Genomic DNA, 20,268 nt, shown 5'->3' with positions numbered 1-20,268 from the left:
GAGCGCAAACTGACGCTAAAATCGCGCTTTTTCCGCGCCGAACTGTTGGAGTTACACACGAGCTATTGTGTTCATCTTGGTCTCGTTTGGAAGGGCCGTTTCTCCATCTTCAATATTCCGCCGCCGCTGGCTCGCCTTGCTCATTGGTTTTTTAGCAAAAGCGAGTCATCAAGAAGCACTCGCACACGATTGAATTGGCTGCTTGTGGCACGTGACAAAATCTAGGCATCCGATTGACAAGGGGGCGTTTCGGCGTCTGCTTCACCATTGTGACGCGCATTTTGGGCATGCGCCATTTTTTCATGGTGCTACTGACTGCCTGCAGCAGTAAAGAAGTTCTGTGCTACAGTAATTTGTGAAGCGGGTGTGGTGGTCGTTCGTTCGGTGTGAACTTCAGAAAGAGCCCCGCTATGGCTCAGGACAATGAGGATAACAAACTTGACGTGGTCAACGGCGGTCGCCGAGTCACTGGTGTAGACCAAACTTGTATACAAAGCCCGTTGGTTGCCGACAGCGTTACCGAGAACGGCTGTGTTTTGCAGCCTCATCAGTTAGAGGACGGCAAGTAAAAAGCAGAAGTGGAGCTACAAGAGATATCAATCTTTGTAGTGACGGAACGGAACGGAAGTGCAGTCTTATCACTAAACGCGCCGATGCCGCGGTTCGCCCCGCCTGACAAAAGGACCTTGAACTGCGTGATGGGTCGTCAGAGTGGAGTACGCTGCGAGTCGACAAACAACAGAAAGTTAATCCGTTCGCGGTGAAGATGCTCCCCGCCCCTGCAATGGAGGCTACTGACATCAGATAGACTGCTTTTAATGACGTGTTTGCAACGTTGTCGCAATCTCCGCTCGAAAATGTGGCAGTCTTACGTGAAAAGGAAACTAACACCTCGGCACTCGTGTAGCCTCGAAATTTATGAGCGAGGGAGCAACTTTGGTTCGCGACATTTACGGGTAACTAATTCTGGACAAGCCGGAAAACATTGCCGTGTTATTCGACGGATCGCGCATAACGCATGCACATTTGTCGTACATCGCCGTCAGTACAGTCACCGAACTGATAAGCAGCCTCGCGGCAGACGAGCACACGGCTACAACTTGCTACAGGACTAGAAAAAACGACACGCTCGGGCAAACAATCAGTCCTATTACATTCCTGGTGCATATTAACTGACTAAAAGTATGTGTGCCATGATATTTTCCCCTCGGAACGGCGAAATAAAGTTTTTTTAACAGCATTATTCTCGAAGCACAAATTTCGGCAACTTTTTTTTTGCTTGTTCGGTAAAAATGGACCTAGGACAGCTAGAGCTATAATTGTTTTCGCACAATGTAGCTAAATGTGCACAAAAACAATGCTGGGAGCCTATTTTTAATGGGCAGCTTCATTTTTTTTATTTTATTATAAAAATTTCTGTATTTGGTTACATGCAATGAATTTTACTGTGCTGTAATTCGATAAGTACTCGTTCAATTTTCGATCAGCTTGCACTGTCGCACTCCTTAGGCTTTCTAGCATTCATTTATATGCCAATGGCTATACCATTATAAGTACATACATTTTTACAGTCAAAAATGTTAGAATTCTTTGTTTTCTTCATTTTCTCAAAATGGCAATTTTGTACACCCTTCATGAAAATTACTGGAATATATCGGAAACTATTACAGACGGCAGAATATCTTTTTTGCAGCATGAAGCTATATGTTTGGAGCACACAACATTGGAAGCCGATTTTGATTTCTCTTGCGGCAAGTTTTTTAAACTAGTCTTTTGTGTGACCACACAATGGCTACATTCAGAGCTGTGAAGTTGTGGGGTCTCGGCGAGGCGAACGCGCGCACCGCCACGCCACGCTCTTGGAGTGACGGACACAGTGAACACGGTCGGAACAAAGCACACAACATACATACATTTATTAACAAATTTAGACGACGATATCGTCCGCCGAATGATACACCAATTTTAACTAACACGCTACCATACAAACAACCGAACGCATTGACACACTAAACACACAATAACATGATAAACACACACTAACACACCCAACACACTAGCACATACCCAAGGCGGCGTCGCCAACGCCTGATCTTCCACGTGGGACCCCGGCGCGAAGCCCGCGGTGCCGAGCACCGGGGGCCCACGCGACAGACAACCGTTCGCGGCAGCCGCCACGCGCAGAAGAGGCTCGCTCAACGCTCGCCCACCACCAAGGCCCGCCTTCCGCCAGGGGCCACCACCGGCGCTGCCACTCTACCAACAGTGGTACTCGGAGCGAACACAACGCCATCTATCGCCCGGTGGTGGTCACCACCGAAATAACGCCCTGTGGCGAGACACGTGCGCCACGCGGCGCAGACAACTTTACAGGGGGGGTGTCAGCACCCCCACAAAGTTTAGTGTACTGTAAAGTAACAAATAATGACCCAATCAAAAAAGTGCTTCCTATGTTGTATGTCTTATGCTTTCTACTGTCAATTCCTATGTCATTTATCAGTTCTTGACAGGTGGTTATTTTATTATTGGGGTAAGAACAATAGAAATTCTTATCTTGATTATTTCATTGACTAATGAAGCTACAGAAAAAATCGCTACATATTTAGAATCAGAAGAACAAACTAAGTAAGCATGCCAACTTTTGACACATTTGGTCCAAAAATAAATGACAGAGCCCGAAGACCCATGTCCCCCCTTAAGATCGGCAATTTCGGTGTTCGCTACTAATTTCAAAGGCTATCTATGCCTTGTATTGAAAAAGTTGCTTGCTGAATGACGGTGTCACTTAGTAGGGTTAATTATAATTATGCTTACGCCTTTTAAAAACTTTTTTACGTTATTTTTGTTGCATATAAGCTACAAAAATGTAAAAACCTATTTGAAGACACCGCTACTTGAGTAGCGCCACCACCGTAGTTCCGACGACCGCCGTTTTCCAAGTGACCGCCGATAATCCGGCAGGCAAGGGAAATCTAGGAGGCGTTGGCAATGCATACACTGGGTGCTCGCGATCATGCCTGCCAAGATTCGCAATGCTATGTGCCGTGGAAAGAGGTGAAATTTCAAACTGAGCGTCACTTGCCCTACTCACGCCCCCAAGTGGAGGAGATGACACTCAACGAGAAATGACCCCTCATAAAGAACAGCATGGGTATACGAGAGAAGGACAACAGGACAGAGCGCTGTTCTCTTGGAATGACCCTATGCAGTTATCTGCCCTCTATGTAGACATCGACACTCCGTCACAAATGGCAGCCCCTGACATCATAATTATTCGCTCTGATGTGTAATTTGGGTAATCTATTGCTTGTATAGATGAATGAAAGCTGAGAGAAAGAATGAAACACGCTAGCAGAATGTCTGCTTGTTTTTTTTTGGTATAAACTAAATCCTTAAAACCTCGTTATAACAAAGTTACATCTTACAGTAAGATAAGTTTGTTATATCCTGAAATCTATGATAAAGATAATTTCCCAGCACTATATTTTTTGCAAGACTATTAACAATTTACTTTGTTATAACTGATATTTCATTATGTCCGGGCTTATTATATCATGGTTTAAGGGGGGACGTAGCTTTGGTATCGCGAAAAATGGCAAAAAAATTTATTTTTTGAAAATCACGCTTTCAGTTTTAGAACCCTTTTTCTATCTGATTACAAAATTTCTACACTGAAAACCACGCAGAAGTGCTTTAAAAAATTCGTTTCACCCTCCTAAATCGCGAAACCTTTTTCTGGAAATCTCGAGAAAACAGCGTTTTTCAAAAAATTATAGCTTCGCGATGGTGCGGCCAGGAGCTGACTACTCGGGCTTATCGGGAAGAGCATTTCTCTGTGTTTAAATTTCCCACCTCAGCTGGCTCCACCTTTTAAAAACAAGTGCACAAAAAGCAAATGTTTGAAGGTCGTTTCCAACCCTCTGATGGGCTATGGCCGCTATGTTGCCTCAGCTTGCCTCACCATTGTCCCGATGCTCGCTCCGGAAGATCGTCATCTGCTGCTTGTGCGTCGCGAGGACACGGCTCTCGAAAATCGCTACTTTGTGATGTGTTCACGGCTCGACGATCACTTAGAACATAACTACGCTTTAGTTATGAGCTGTAAGCGAATGCATGATCAGATTACTACAAGGACGGCACGTCATTGCGAGAGGGCGTGCGGTCTACGAGCCTGGCGCGTCATCGGAGTCGTTTTTAGGCCAAACTCCACTGATGGGGAGACAGCGGGCAAGAATGACGTGCTAGCGCACTCGTCGCTACGTGCTTTTTCACAAGCAATGAAGCATATCACTCGCTAGCTCCTAGGAACCGCGGATGAGCATTTTATGCATCGGCAGCGGACCCCACAGTCAAGCTCGTCAGCCCCCCCCCCTCCTCCTCCTCCTCCTCCTCCTCCATGGCCAAGGATTGCTCAGAACAGCGGCTAGCGCGCATCGGCACTTCAAAATAATATACCAAGCGCATTGCGCGTCGATGTTTTGTCATTGTCGCTAGACATTTCGCGGATGGTCCCTGAACGCTGCCGCCGAGTGCATCACACGCTGGCTGCACTGTCCATGTGGCCGTGCGCTTCACGGTTGTATGGAGTGCTGTCAATAAGCTCTATGCGATTTAGACATGCTTGGAGCCGTGCGTCGTATCGCCGCGAGCGTCCATGAATGTTCTGAAACATTGAAAGCCTCGTAGATTAGCGTTTCCGTGACCGGTTGTATGATGCGTTTCACGGCTAGAGGGGAAAAAGAGCACGTATGAAGCAGGGGCACGAGTTTTTATATGCCCAACTTGCAGAATTAAATAAACTGCTAAAAAACTCCTGTGCCACCATTTTTCTGCCCATAACTGTTTGTTATTTGGAAAGAAGGCATAAGCTGTCATGGAATGAGCGATTTTTCTGATGCAATAAAACCTCTATGTATATAAAACTGTTCAGTGATTATTTTTAATCAAGAAGTACTTAATTATGGTAATGACAGCTTGACACAAGATAGGTGTTATCATTTTAGTATATGGCCGTATTCAATTACCATATTTTCTGTCATGCCTATCACACCACTTCTTCATGCAGAGAACTTGGTTTGAAATCCATACTTGTTCCTTGTAGACCAAAAAAAAAAGGTAATGAAAAAAAAGGCAACAAAAGCACATTAGGCAGAGCCTACATGCCTCAGAAGTCAAACATCACAAAACAAACCTAAGATCACAATTTCAAGGTGTTTTTGGAACAGTTTTTTTGGCATTATTCTCGGCTCGTGGAGCAGATATCTTGGCAACCACTTCACAGATTTTTATTGTTTTGTAACGTTCCTTGAACTGTGCTTCAGGGGGCTGCGATCTTAGTGTTTCATTTTACTCCCTGAAGAATTTTTCGTAGGGCTTCATGTTTGTAGTGCAAGTGTGCTCACTGCAGTGTCGCTGGAGAAAATGTTAACTACAAGATTTATTGTAGCAAAAAAATTTTTTGAAAATGCAGCCTCTTTCAGCATGCATTTGGCTGTGTGTACATTGATTAAAAACTATTTTTGTAATTTTATAAGTCCTCCAACCCCTCCACGAGGTTCAATAAAATAATTTGTTTCTCGTTAATGTATCGCATCGAAATTTTTATGGAAGCACTGTGAGGCCATTCTTAGTGTCAGTGCGGATTTTCATCAATATCCAACCAGAAACGAAAAATTTTGTTTCCAAAGGCATGCCCCCCCCCCCCCCCCCACCTTAAATGTACTTTGAGTTGCAGTTAAATTTGAGACTACTGTAAAATTCAGAGCATGCGGCCCCACCCTGTACAAGTGCCCCGCCCCCCTCAACTTCCCTGGCAATTTCAAATATTCGTGTCGTTTCGAGAAAGGTCCCCTCCCCCGCTCCGCGGCAATGCTCCCAGGCAACAGTAGCCTGCAACATCCAGTTTACAGAAAATGTTTCCGTGTATTTTTATACAAATACTGTTTTTTTCTTTCGTTTAGTCATGGTGGATGCCATGAATCTAATCCAATCCAGTCCTGCTTTGCACTACAGCCTGATTGCTCGCACGATTTGTTGCTTTGTTGGGGTGAGAGGTCATCTGTGCAGTCCTACTGAGTGGTGAAGAAAATCGAGGCTATTCGACGGCATTTATACAACGGAAAGAATGTGCCCCAAATGTCTCGACAATAAAAGCTCGACCCGAAGTGGATGTGAGAATGGGAGACAAATTTCGATTATTTGCTGCTGCTAAACTACGAGAAGGCAAAACTTGAACTTTACAGAAGCTTAGTACCGGCACGCCAGTGTTCAGCGAACACGTGAACGATGCGCTGTTCGAGTACCTTGAGTGCGAAATAAGTGCAGACCATATCGTCAGCCACCAGATTCTTTCCGAAGAGATCGTTTTGAAAGTGAATAAAAGCTACAACAAATCCTGGGCGGAAACAAAGTTCGCTGTGATAAAATTTTTAATCAGTGCACTTTTTTTTTTCTGGTGCGAAAATTTTGACGCCATCTCGAATTTTGGTGCCGTTCCAATATAGCTACCCCCCCACTTTGCCAGCCATTTCGACTTCATTGAAGGAGGGCCCTTCCTAGGAATTTTACAGTAATCTGCCTCCTTTTCACATGTGTTTGTGTTTTTGCCTTTTCTACGTCGTGCAGGCGTAATCCCCGACAGCAATTTCAGTGGTGCGACACTTTGTTTTGTAATAAGGGATCGTTTTGTAATAAGGGATCCTGATGTTTGCCAGTTTGTCTGAAGAGCCTTGCACTGAGGGATTAATCTCGAAGAAACAGGCAGTACACAAAGAGAACGCCCAAAACATCACACTTCTCGCGTGCTTGGACTGGTGCGGTTACATCGTGTACATGCCACCTTCCATGTACATTAAGCGTCAAATCAAAACCCAAACAGCGACAAGCCTTCATGATGGTTGTGGGAATTTAGGCTAGCCCGCTGCCCTTTCGCGGGCTTTGCCGCATTTTCTGCCGTTCTCACGTCCCAACATGACTCCCCTTCTCCGCTGTCTGCCACGCTGGGAGAGCGAAGTGACGTTTAACCCCTCTCACCAGGTAGCGGATGTCGACTGTGGCGCTGTACGCAGGGTCTCCCGCGAGGTCTTGCACGCATGCGTCAGGAGCGGGTCAGATACTCTCCGGGACAGCTGATGGTAAGCCACGCAATCTTCCGTCCGTTGACTCCCGTCGCTCAGGGCTCGTCGGACTTCGCTGACGGCGCATCGGGCCCGAGGCGAACGCTCACCTTTTGTTGCCCCTTTGCGTACGCTCGGCTGAAGGGTGGTATGGTGTGTTAGTGCGTGGCCAGGCTACGCCGACCCGTCTCCCTCTGAAGCCAATGCGAGCGCCTTTGCCTGCGCTCGAGCAACTTGGCCTTCGTGCTGTGTCTCAGTGAATTACCTTTACCACGGAGGAGATGTGTTCATGGCACCCTGTGTAGTGCTTTTACGACCGTGGCGTGAATAAGCCCATTTGCCTTCCCGCTGCGCCTTTGCAACGGGCTGTAATGCGTTTGGTGTTGCCACAGACAATAAAGTGTTGCGACCTTCAGCAGTACCGTGTTCTCGTCACGGCGACGGTTAAGGCGTGCCTTGCGGCTCGCTAAGACCAGACCCACGCTAGTGGCCGTACTCCTTCGGGATACGTGTACACTACACTGGCGCCCAATGCGGTATCACTAAGCTTTTGACTGCTCTTAGCAAGTCGGTTCGCCTGCGCGATTCGGGCTCGTCGCAACATGTCTGCTTCGTGGCATGCCGCATTGAACAAAGAGGCCACGGCCTCTATCGACGGGTACCGAAGTCCGTGTCGTCACCCCTTTTTGTGGTGAATACACAACCTACGTAGTAGCTGATGCACTATCTCATGCCCCCTGTTGTCTGCCGAGAACCTGGAATTCGGTGCGACGGCCACTTGCGGTGCCTTAGCACATGCAAGCGTCGGGGGCGAAACAGCGGTGAAAAGGAGGAGTCCCCATGAGGACGGCCTTGGCTGCTATCCAGGTAAGCGGCGCACTGCGTAGCGGCCGAGCGGGAGAACTTTCTGAAGTCCACTGTGCTGAGAGCGAACCCGTGACACCGTGCACGCGGCGGTTGCTACGGTCCTGAGTGGGCGCAATACCAGACTCCCCCCTTTGGGAGAATGGGAATCACTTTCAGCAGCGAAGAGCTACTGAAGGCTCAGCAAAGTGATCCGTTTCGAGTCTCGGAGGGACATAGCACCGTATATGCTGCTTGCTCTGCGGCGGGGGCCAATAACTACCATCTCGAACAGGCGGTCGTTATTCAAGAAGAGAATCAAGAAAAGAAAATGGACATGGGCCGGGCATGTAGCCCGGCCCATGTCCATTTTCTTTTCTTGATTTCAATAAGGATATCATAGTTCAATTGAAATCAAGAAAAGAAATTGGACATGGGCCGGGCTACATGCCCGGCCCATGTCCATTTTCTCTGCTTGATTTCAATTGAACTATGATATCCTTAACCCCCGTTTGTTCCCTAATCCACTCTGCTCTCTTCTTGTCTCTTAAGGTTACACCTACCATTTTTCTTTCCATTGCTCGCTGCATCGTCCTCAATTTAAGCTGAACCCTCTTTGTAAGTCTCCAGGTTTCTGCTCCGTAGCTAAGTACCGGCCCGTGGCATGGATAAGCCCATTTGCTTTCCCGCCGCTCCTTTGCTACGGGCTGTACTGCGTTTGGTATTGCCACAGACAATAAAGTGTTGCGACCTTGAGCAGTATCGTGTTGTCGCCGCGGCCACGGTTAACGCGTGCCCTGCTGCTCGCTAAGGCCGGACCTACGCTAGTGGCCGTACTTCTTCCGGATACGTGTACACTACATAGTACAGTGCGTGCTGTCCACTGATCACTATGGGCAGGCACAGATATATGCGCAGAGTTGCCCCAACAAGATGTGTGCGCCTGTCCATGGTGATAACTGGACGGCACGCTCTGTAACATCACGAAGGCTTGCCGCTGTCTGGGTTTATTTGACGTGGATAGTTCATGCCATGTTTTCGTGTCTGTGTCATGTGATCCTCCAGCTTAGATACCTAAGAGGGCTTGGAAGGAATCATTGCACAGGCCACACGGGGAGAGTGGCTAAGGTTACAAGTTTGCCTTCTTGTATCATGATTGCGCGCCACTTCAAAATATTGGTTTTCACGGCTCGCAATGAACGGATTACAGAATTCTGTAGTACAGAGGAACCTCGATTATGCAACTTTCAGGGGACCATGCAAAACTATCAAACAATTCGGGCATTGTACAATAATAAAAAAAAAACTAAGTTTACAGGCAAGGACACTCAGCCTTGCCCAAACAATGAGTAGAGGCTGCCTGAATAATCCCACAATGCGACCTTGTGCCTCTGCAAGGAAAGTAGATCGAATTATTCGTGCCAATGGCTGCATTACTTAGTTGAAGGAAGTGTGAGCGAATCTTTATTCTCAACCTTAAAAAAATATCGAATCCAATGCACATCTTTTTACCAATAACTAGAGGCCAAAATTTGCCTGCGCATGAAAATGAAACCAAAACTGCATTGCAAAGTGTTTTACATCATAAGAGTCAGACACTGTGTCATCGCTATCAAATAATGGCCATGGACCACGAGGTTGTGCTACTGAGCTGTGTGCGTTGCAGTATGTTGCCTTGTCAGTGGTGTCCCTCTCTCATTATGATCACTGGCGTCAAGGGAAAATAATTTTGCGCGGTGAAAACAGCTGCGTTGCGCCCTTATGGGTGCGCAAGCCTGTGACTGCGAGTACGACAAAGGTAGGAGATCAACTGTATGTTGACCAGGAAAAGTTTCCCTGGAATGGAGACGTGAAAGTATCAGCTTTTCAGCCGGCTGAAGCTACTCTGTATGGATAGAGCTTGACTATATAACAACACCGGACAATAACGCATGCGATTGAGGCATATGTACAAGTGCATGAACTTCCAGAAGAATAAATGTTCTATTCTAAGAAAACATAATGTCTTGTTCTCCACTTTTCCAATCATCAACTTAGGGGAACGCAACTTTACATCTTGCACTTATGAATATTTGGTCCACATTTGATCCCGGTAAACGTGTTTTTTTTCTTTCGAACTGACTCTGAAAGCCGTCTGAGATGCGGGGTCGGCGTAAAACTGCGTTGTGAAACTAAGGCTTTTAATGCATTTCTATGGGGATACTGCTGGGACCAAACCGCTTCATCTCAAGATGCGGGTTGTCGTGGAACCGGGGGACGCATAATCGAAGTCCCACTGTACAACATTTTCCATTGAGCACACAACTTCCCATTTTTAACTAAGATTTCTCGTGTGAGCTGATGACATGCCCTTTAAGGTTACTGCAATGCAGTAGGGGTTTCTTGAAATCCACCGAGTGAAATCTTTTCTGACCGTTGGCAAGCATTTGGGAACTTTTGCACACAAGCACTTAGTCAAGCTTTGGTTACGTAGGACTGGAACATACGCTATGAATCTACATAAGTTTTTATTGTCAAAATCTTTCTATTGAGAGCACCTAGACGGACAAAAAAAGAAAAGAGAAAAAGAAGTGAGGCGAGCAGGGGGCGCGAACGGGTCCTCCACGGCTAGTCCTTCAGCACCTTATTAAAGTTAATAAAGTTTGTTGTCTGTCTGCTGCTGCATTAAAAAAGTATGGTTGTCTTCCTGGGTTTTTAAGTCCAACTTCTTGTAGTTCCATGGCAGCTAGACAGAAGCATATATTACACTTAAACCTTGGTATAACGAACCTGGATGTAACAAACAGTCTGTTACATAGAAGTAAATGAAGAATGTTCTTGCAACAGATAGTGTTAGGAATATACTTTTATGACAAATTTTTGAATATAACAAACTTATTTTCATGTAAGCTGCAACCTCATTAAAATGGGGCTTGAGTGTATTGCAATAAGCTTTAATAAAAGCCTTAATAATGTTATGCTGCAGCCAAAGCACTTGTCATTACTGCAGTGGAATGATACCTGATTTTAAGCTGTTAATCTAGCATTACTGGTGTGCTGCCACCAATATTTGCAAGACTTTCTGAGAATGGATGTTTCTTTCATGCACCATGTGGTACATGCCTGTGGTGTGTTTTCATCATTTAACTTCGTGCATACATATATGATCACGGAGCAGTTGCATAGTGTTCCTTCTCTTCATTTTTCAGAGAGCTGTCTAAGTCTCATTAGGATGTGCTTGCAGAGATAATGTAACAGTGGATGCCAAAGGGGGCCTAATCTAATGTACTCTTATGTATTGGAATTAGACATTCAGTTTTTTTAATTCTTGGCATGTTTTGGCTAATATTCTCACAGCCTTAAGTTTAAGCCATTGGGTCATGCTACAGGTGTGATTGTAGTGCCTCTGTTATCGCTGCATGTCTTTACACGAAGCGTTGCACCAGTTGTTCCTACAGTGCCACGCTGGTCACTTAATTACAGGCCAGTCATCTTTCCTCACTCTTGAGCGGACTAGTGTGTAAAGATAAAGGGTACAAACAAAAGTGCTGTTGTTTGTCCCTCTTCTTTGTCTTTCATCTTTGCACACTGGTCCCCTAAATCTGTATTCGCACAACAAACATGATCTTGGAAGGATCAGCCACAGGACATGTGATGCGATTAAGATCCCTCCGCAACTAGCATTCACATGACAGGAGAATTCCACGCTACAAGCGAGGATTTCGACATTTCTCCCCGAGAGTCCCAATTACGATTTGGACCTCCATCCTTTCACTAATTACACCGCACTGACCGAAGCGGGAATGCAAGAATGGGTGGCGTATGGTGACATAGTACGCGATGCCCGTGGTCAAATTGCGATTTTCTCGTCATGTGAATTCAGCTCAACAAGTATGTAGCAATTAGCACAAGTCGTCACCCTGTTGCAACCTCTTTTCACTCCTTTTGGCAACCTTCTGTGTGTAGGTGGTCGTGACCAACACGGTTCCGCACGAAGTGCAGAAGATGCAGTGCCACAAGATCAAGACGGTGGACATCAGCGTGCTGCTGTCTGAGGCCATCCGGCGCATCCACCACAAAGAGTCCATGTCATACCTCTTCCGGAACGTCACGCTCGAAGACTGAGCACTCCTGTCCAGTTTCATTTTAAATGGTGAGTGTTGTGTGCGGGGGCTGTGTTCTCAGACCTGCTTCTCCTCTTACTTACAGTAATGCAGAGTAATGTTTAGGCTAGTTGGTCGGATTTGGCTACGTGGTCCGAAAGTAGAATATTGGCTCATGGGCAGGTGTGAAATATGCACACTGAGTTTCAGCTGAATTATTTATTTTGTAAATCAGGTGCAATAGCATGAGTCCTGAACCACACCTCTTCATGTGACAGCTGCTTGAGCAAAACTCCTGTCATGCTTTCAGAGGCTACTAATGTACTGTATTGTATCTCGGGGTTGAGGTCATATTTACGAAACGTAGCACCAACTTCCAACAGATTTGCTTTATAGAACAGGTGCTTTTATGCTATTTATTAGAGACAGCAAAACATTAGTAACAAAAAAAATTGAAATGATGCATTCAAACTGTAAGCTTTATAAACAAGATACAAGATCTATACCATGGCCATAAAATGAAGAGCTATTGCCAGCATAATGCGAGCGGCTGCTTGATGGGTACTATTTTTGTGCCACCATCGCAGATTAGGCAAGAGACGGAAAGCAAAGCTTGAAGCTTTCGAGTGGTACTGAGATAGCATTGAGTAGGAGGAGGGATGGCATTGTGAAGATTCTGTGTTCCTTTCTTCCGATGTGTGTTGACAAAAAGAAATTATCTGTTTCTGGCACTTAGAGTGTTGTCTACAGCTATGTTGCTCTCATTCAGTATAAAGAAAACAGTGTGGACCCTGAAACGAATGGTACAAAAGTTAACGGCATATCCACGAAGTTCGTGATGACAAGTGGGCAAAGGAGTGGGATCGTTCAGTGTTACCGTAAATCCCCTGTGACATTGACCACTCATGCATGTAAAAGAGTGACAGAGCAGTGTACATTCAAGAAACAGTAGGAAGGAGAATATGCAAGCTTGCGATGAAAAGTTTCTAAACAGGGGTTATGTCGAGCCTCGACACAGCCCCTGTTTATGGGTTTTTCAAAGCAGTGTACAATTACATACAATGTTTATGTGTCATAAATGGTATGTTATGTTGAGTTGTGAATTTCGCATTGCCTTTATTATTACTGCTTTGTGATATCAGATCTAGCCGGAAGTTAGCAAAGATGAGGTCTGTGCATGTTCTCCAATGGTTATTAGTTGTTTCCAGTCATGCAAACTGCATCGTAGAACATGTCGAGACCTTGTATTCTGCACAAGCCAGTCGTCTGTGATCATCATTGTCATCATCTTCATTGTTATCAGCGTCATTGTCATCACAGCTACAGCGCACAACACCAACAACGCTAATGGACAAACCTCGACCTTCACGAGCTTCGCCCCTAAAAAAAGGCTGACCTTTTCTCTTTTCGTACTCTGAAGACCCATGACCCTCATGTTAATGCACCCACTATGGTTTGATTTCAATGGGCCTTTTCCTAGTCCAGACAAGAACTCAAGTGGGGATCACCGAAAATCGAAACTGGTGGCCCTTGGACTCCGAAATTATTCCCCGCATGCCGGTAGGGGATCTCAGAGGCCTGCATTCACACCTCTCTTTGGGGACGAACATTTGCATGTTCGTGGCACCAGATGTCGCTTGGTCCGCACATGTCACGTTTGGCCACCAACAATCACAACGCGTGCCTCCTCGAGGCCGGCGCGCACGCGCATGCTACCTATCCTGAAATGGTCCATTGTCCAGGCGTTGCACACTTACGCATATCTAAGTCTAGAGATTTAGCAGAAAATGCAGTGTGTTGCTATTATCTCCTATTGAAGAATCTTCATTGCATTTCACTTCAGACAGTAGTATGACGCACGTTCTGTCAAACAGATAATTGATCTTGAGTATCACGATAGGGTTGGTAGTGATAGTTATGAATGGGATGTGTGGTGGCCTGCGGGTGAGGGCTGTGTGGAAACTGCTCACGACTTCTCTTGTTTGCGTTGGACCTAGCTGCCAAAAATCGCGCGTGTGGTTGAATTTTGGCAATATGCTGACTGGTAGCACTGTACTACGAAGCTTTCTAGGGGAGTATCTCGCTAGAGTGGCCAGTTCTACTTGTAATAAGTGGATTCGATCTTTATTTTTTTACTGAGTTGCTTGTGGAGTTGCTTGTGAGGCTAATTTGGAATTTTCCAGTAATTGCAGTTATTTTAGAGGTGATCACATTCACTAACATCGCGTTTGTCATACACTGTAGCCCGTTTGTTGTTGAATTCAAGTAATTCAGGAAGCTAAACATGCATTGGGTGAAACAAGTAACATCAATCGAGCGCTGGCAAAGCGAGCTTCATCAAATGATTACTACTTTGGTAACAATGCCAAAATACAAATATGTGCTTTCGTTCATTGTTGCTCATATTTTCGTTGAAAATATTTAGTAATTTTTTAACCTCCCTTTGCATTTGACTGCTGTTTTTTTTACTATAATTAAAAATACTTTAAAGAGGAGAAAAATAGACTAATTTTTTACTTCTTTTTGTTTCTTTTTGTCGAAAGTTGCACTGCTTTTCTGGGTTCTTTCGTGGTGATTAATTCCTTGTTAGCTCATTTGCATTTGCCAACTCTGTATGCAACCTTAAAAAAAACGGAACTGAACTCTATTGGGTGTTATTTCTCTTGTTCTCAATTGTCAACACTGGCATCGGGAAATTGTTTAGAATGGAAACATGTGCCCCGCCACGGTGGTCTAGTGGCTAAGGTACTCTGCTGCTGACCCGCAGGTCGCGGGATCAAATCTTGGCTGCGGCGGCTGCATTTTTGATGGAGGCGGAAATGTTGTAGGCCCGTGTACTCAGATTTGGGTGCACGTTAAAGAACCCCAGGTGGTCAAAATTTCCGGAGTCCTCCACTACGGCGTCTCTCATAATCAAATAGTGGTTTTGGGACGTTAAACCCCACAAATAATCAATTAGAATGGAAACATGTAGAGAAGGTTGTGTGCGGTGCATGCTTACGGCTAGGTTTTTAGATGAATCTTTTCAACTTAGTGCCATCTGGTGCTAAGATATTTCTTTCAGGCGCATTGTTTCAGAATCTTGATGGCTTGGCAGAATATAGTACATACTAGTACATCCTTCCACTCGGTGATCTGTTAATGATGTTTAAATTTTGTCTTCCAGGCCATATACCAGATGCACAAGAGTTGAGCACTCGTGTTTGGTGCATTCCTATGATTATCTTCCGGTCGAACAGAGGTACTGTTTGTGAAGCCGAGCTTCAACAATGCCGGAAGCAGTTCTCCAGGCAGTGGCCATGCTCTGGAGCTTTCATGGCCTATTTTTTTCGTTAGTTTTATTTTTTGTCGTAACTACTATGTTCATATTGCTATAGGTGGTGCTTGTTTGAAGACTTGACTTCTGTATTTTAATTTTGTGTTCAGTTCTAAAATGTGGGCACAAGTTTCAATGTGGAGGCACTAGATGTGGTGTGATATCACCGCTGTTTGTAGTAGCTGAATCCTGCGTCGTGAAGAATTCCGCAACTGTATAACTTAGGTTCTCATGATGGGCTTCATGTAGCCGAACTCGTTATGTTTGTTTTGAACCACTACGGCATCTAAGGTACTTGTTTCGGAAGTTGAATCCGCGCACTGTCGCAGATATGTCAATGTATTACTGTTTTGATTTACCGTTAACTCCAAGTTGTCATTTCGCACCTTCTCAGGACTGTTCTGAACTGGTGTAGTAACTTTATTGTTGAGCTGCTGGGGCAACTGTGGGAAAAATTTTGGCGATGGCAAATCATCAAAGATGGTGCCTTGCGTTGTTAAAAGCCTGAAGGACACCTATGGGTGGTGGCACGGTTTGAAGGCATTGGTATTTTGAACCTTCTTTCTGCAAAAGATTGTTTGACCGTGAGGTGTCATTTGCAGACATCTGATTTTTAACAAATACATACTTCGGTGCCACTACTTCTTCTTCCTGTGAAACTTGCGTGTTAAAAACTGTAGTATAATGTCACCATAAGGGAAGCGCTGTTTTGAGTTGTGAGGCCAAGTGTTTTGTTTTTTATTATGGCCTGTTTGAGTGCACACTCGACTTTTGTTAACTGAGAATAGACGAGAATGATCGAATTGTCTTGCAGGGAAGTTAATTGAAAAGGCAGCAATGTAGACTAATAACATCAACTCACTTGACGCTATATGCATTGATTGCAACACATCCAGGACCTGAAAAAGCAGTCACATCATGTTGGTTGAAGCTGAAGACACGTAAAAATGACTTGGAGCACCTTAAATACACTCAAAGCTCATTATAAAAATCTTGCAAAAATACGAGTTTGTTATATCCTAAAATTCGTTATAAAGGTTTTTTCTTAACACTATAATCGTTGCAAGACTATTTTTCATTCAGTACATTATAATCTATGTTTCGTTATTTCTGGGTTCATTATATTGTTACGCACAATCCATATGGTGTAAGAATAACTATTTATTGGGGGCTAACTTGTGCCCGAAAGGTAAAGGAAAATGTAGCAGAGTTTCTAACTGGCCATCTGCAAAAGGAATCAATCTCTGAGAAGACCTCAAGCGGTGCACCACTTCTTTCTCGTCAAAATCCCCTGCTGAGAAGGCGCACGCAGTCATGGCCTTTTCTTGTCTTATCATCGGGCCGCTGGTCTCTTGGGGGGGCGCAAGAACTAGCGCGCATAGTTTGAATAATGCGTCTGTCTTGTATCATTATCGAGTTTTGAGTATATTACAATTATTGATTTTATCCAAATATCTAGTTCACTGTGCTTGAAATAATGAGTTTCCTGTGTTCCAGTTGAAGACTCCCAAATCATAATGTTGTCTCAAGGCGTTTCGATGCCATGCTTTGTGCTTAGCAACGAGATAAACGAAATATTGAGCATTGGCATTTTAGCAGTGTTGCCGCATTTTGATGCATAGTATTGAGTAGTGTTGCCCAGGTTTGTTTTAGTGTTGGCCGCGGAGCACCGAGGTTCGGCCTGCTTTGCAAGGTGCTATCTACAAAGTATTTTTTCTGTTGCCTAAGTTGTATCTAAGGGCTGAAGTCCTTCCTGTTAACACGATATTTAGATTTTTTAAGTTATTTACTTCACCTGTTTATAATGAGTATTTTTTTTAGAATCTGGGCAGTGAATGTGGTTCCATATATAATAAAATCTAAAGTGCACCAAATATTTGAGAGTTCAAGGTGACAAAGCACGTGCATTTTGGTGCCAGTTTTGTCAAAAAAACTGTGCAATCGGTTTGAGTAAACATGGCACGTATTACTATAAACGCAGATAACTTTCAGAGTACAGCCAACAAAAGGAAGTTATGTCAAAGAAGCTGTCCAAGTTGGAGCTGTTTCTGTGCTTCAGAATCCTGTGTTTGAGACTAGAATGATGCAATGCTGGTATATGTTTTTATTAGTTTTGTTCATGGTTTTAGTGTTGTCATTTTCAGTATTGATACACAGCTGAATGCATGAAAAATAGTTTTTTAGACATGTTTTGTCCACCATTTTGCCAGTCATGTCCAAGCTTTTGTTTGGTGGTATTGAAAGCACCTGTTTGAAGCGGGCAGCTGTCTTATTGTGAATAAATGAATTCTACTCTGTTAATATTCGTTTCTTCTGCAAAACCTCACAGACATGTAGGAGATAATGAACCAGTTTTGAGCACTGCAAGAACGCTTTTACTGGGACTGCTTGCAAGCATCAAGGCGGTATGGTAGGATAATCATGTTGTCCTGGCTTTAGCTTTATATTTAGGGAACTGTAGCATGTGTGGTGAAACTTTAGGTGCACAATGAGAGAGAGTGTGGCCTTCAGTCTGCGCAATTTTGGCCCTCTAGCATTCTTTATTTGCTTTTGGTTAGGTACCCAATTCTAGACCGGCATAGAAAATAAATGCATCTTTTCTGAAAACCAAGCATAGTATGACCATGAAAATAGGCTCGCTTATTTGAACGTGATATTAACCCAAACCTGTAAAAAGGGATTCCTTATGAAAATGTCCTTTCTGCTGGATTATCCGATTATGGAGAACTTGTATTTAAAGGCCCAAGATCGAAATGGGTATCATAGAGCATTGGTTATGTGAAGTACGGGTATTAAAGAGCATTGAAACCAACATAAACGTAGTACGTTCGCAGACTGGTGAGTCAATCCACTTAGGCTCACTCAGACTCGAGTCAAGCAAAGAGTCTCAATCCAAGTGTATCCGGTCGAGAACAGTTTCGCTGAGCCCGAGTCTGTGTGAGCCCTCGGAGCCGAATGTATTTGTCGAATGAGCTCCAACGTTTTCGCTGACCTATGCCAGTTAATTCCCTCCTCCTCGACTAGCTTCTACACTATCTAAGGAGGGAAGATGTTTGAGGTTCGGAATGGGTCCCCTCGATGGCTCGAGTGCACGGTGGCAGCGTGAAGAAAGAGCCATAGTCCGGTGAAGAGACGCTTTATTGCAGCCTCAAGCGCCTGCCAGAGTCCAAGCCCGAACTTCCGCTTTTCTATTTCAGATTCAAACATCCTCTTTTCAACCCTCTGTTGAACAAAGAGTCTTAACACAAACCGATCACATGTTGGGATTCGAGTCATCACAACCAGTCGCAGAAACTCTTTCATAACAGGCACTACATTGGTAAAAACCACGTTACCAAATAATACACGCAAAGGGATAGATTCTCCGTGTGTGACACTCTCTCCCATGCCAGGCCGTGCTGCCTCCGTCGGCAGCCGTTCTCACGCTCGAGCCCCGTCAGCTCTCTCAATAAATGTTGCTTCGTAGAAGCCTCCTTAAGAGCGGCGAGTACACCGTTGGGCTCCGTGCGCTTACCAGGTGTGCATGCGACAGCTAGGCGCCCCAACATCCTAACAACACTCGGTAATGACGCAGCGGGGGAGGTTATGCTCGTCTCCCTGCCGTCACTATGTCTCGGTGAGCCAAATGGTCGCGTCCCCGCGTCCTTCTCGATGGCAAGCGTGCATGCCAACAATAGCTTTAAACTCGGACAGCGGCGCCTGGCCTACTTCTTGCCAGACGCTCTTCCGAGTAAAGTGCCAACCACTGGCACGCGTTCGCTCGCGTCTACGCGTCAAAAGCGTCAAATGCGCCTCTCGGCGTCGGCTTCGGAGGGGAATACGCGAGCAGGCGCGAGGGATCAAGCCGGGCTTGATATTTCGCCTCGCGTACGCTACGTCACCACGCGTACAGCGGCGCCAACCAACCAGAGGCCGCGCGCCAACCAACCAGAGGCCGCGATGACTCCGAATGCTGTGCCTAATGGCCGCCGCTTCGAAGGCACAGCCGAGTGCTGAAAGCAAGCATGAAAACTACTCCTAACGTTCCTGAATGACCGCTTCGTAATCTAGAACGACAACGAAACGACGAACGACTGCGAGTGCTACCAGCGTGACGCGGTTTCGTGCCGAGTTCGAGCGACGCCGACAAATCCAGCGAATGCCGGCCGGCTATGCTAGCGCCGGACCCCTGTGCGATCGTCGGCCGAGCGAAAGGAGCATGTCGGTGTTCTTGTGCTTTCATCTGTGACTTTCTGTGCTAAAAACGAGTGCGAACATACTTCGGAGGTTCGAAGGTTTGAGCGTGAGCCCTCGCCTACCGCGGAGGCAATTCAGATCGGTGTCATCTGCATCCAGCGCAGGCCTCTACCATCTAGTTCGTATGAACCAGCACATGCGAGGCACATCGGCTGAAAAAAACTCTACGGTAGTTTCCGTCGCAACATAGACACCATATACGACGACCGAAATATCGCGTAGGTCATACGGAGGAGTTTTTATCTGCACTGTGTTTGTGTTTGTTTTCAACATCAATATTCATCATCGCTGAAAGCGAACCTCGCACTAGCCAACACATTTCCGTGATGTGAAAACGTACGTACTTATATAAGTGTATTCGCGAATTGTATGACGCGGAAACATTCGTTGGCTTCGGTGCTAATCGTTTTTGTGTGTTGCCAAGCTAATCATAAGCGTGCGCTGGTTGGTAGCAGTGAGATGCGACTTCGTGTCGGGTACCAGCGACGCTGACACACTGGGCTGTCAGCGGTCTCATTTCCATTCACGTACAAGACAGAAACTCGAGCGTGCGTCGCTGTGGTGATCGAAAAAGAAAGTTGCATGATTAAGTGCTGCTGGTATTGCCTGCTATTTCACTTCTCGCTTCTTCTGCTTCTGTGCTACGCTCAGTAGCACATACGTTGTTTGGAGGCAT

At 45.3% G+C, this 20,268-nt stretch overlaps 1 protein-coding gene across 2 annotated transcripts in view; it reads left to right on the top strand.

The window, feature by feature from the left end:
* Nucleotides 1-15,668, top strand: part of LOC119179915 (phosphoribosyl pyrophosphate synthase-associated protein 2) — a 39,683-nt gene extending 24,015 nt beyond the window's left edge. For both annotated transcript variants that reach the window (XM_037431037.2, XM_037431036.2), the window contains 2 exons: nucleotides 11,904-12,090; nucleotides 15,207-15,668. In XM_037431037.2, coding sequence (XP_037286934.1) covers nucleotides 11,904-12,062 — 159 coding nt within the window. In that variant the 3' untranslated portion in view covers nucleotides 12,063-12,090; nucleotides 15,207-15,668. The remainder of the gene's footprint in view (nucleotides 1-11,903; nucleotides 12,091-15,206) is intronic.
* The last annotated feature ends 4,600 nt before the right edge of the window (nucleotides 15,669-20,268 follow it).

This window comes from Rhipicephalus microplus, chromosome 7 (assembly GCF_043290135.1).
Source record: "Rhipicephalus microplus isolate Deutch F79 chromosome 7, USDA_Rmic, whole genome shotgun sequence".
In the NCBI taxonomy this organism is placed as follows: domain Eukaryota; kingdom Metazoa; phylum Arthropoda; class Arachnida; order Ixodida; family Ixodidae; genus Rhipicephalus; species Rhipicephalus microplus.
The sequence above is the reverse complement of the archived record's forward strand: the minus strand, read 5'-3'. Positions and strand labels throughout refer to the sequence as shown.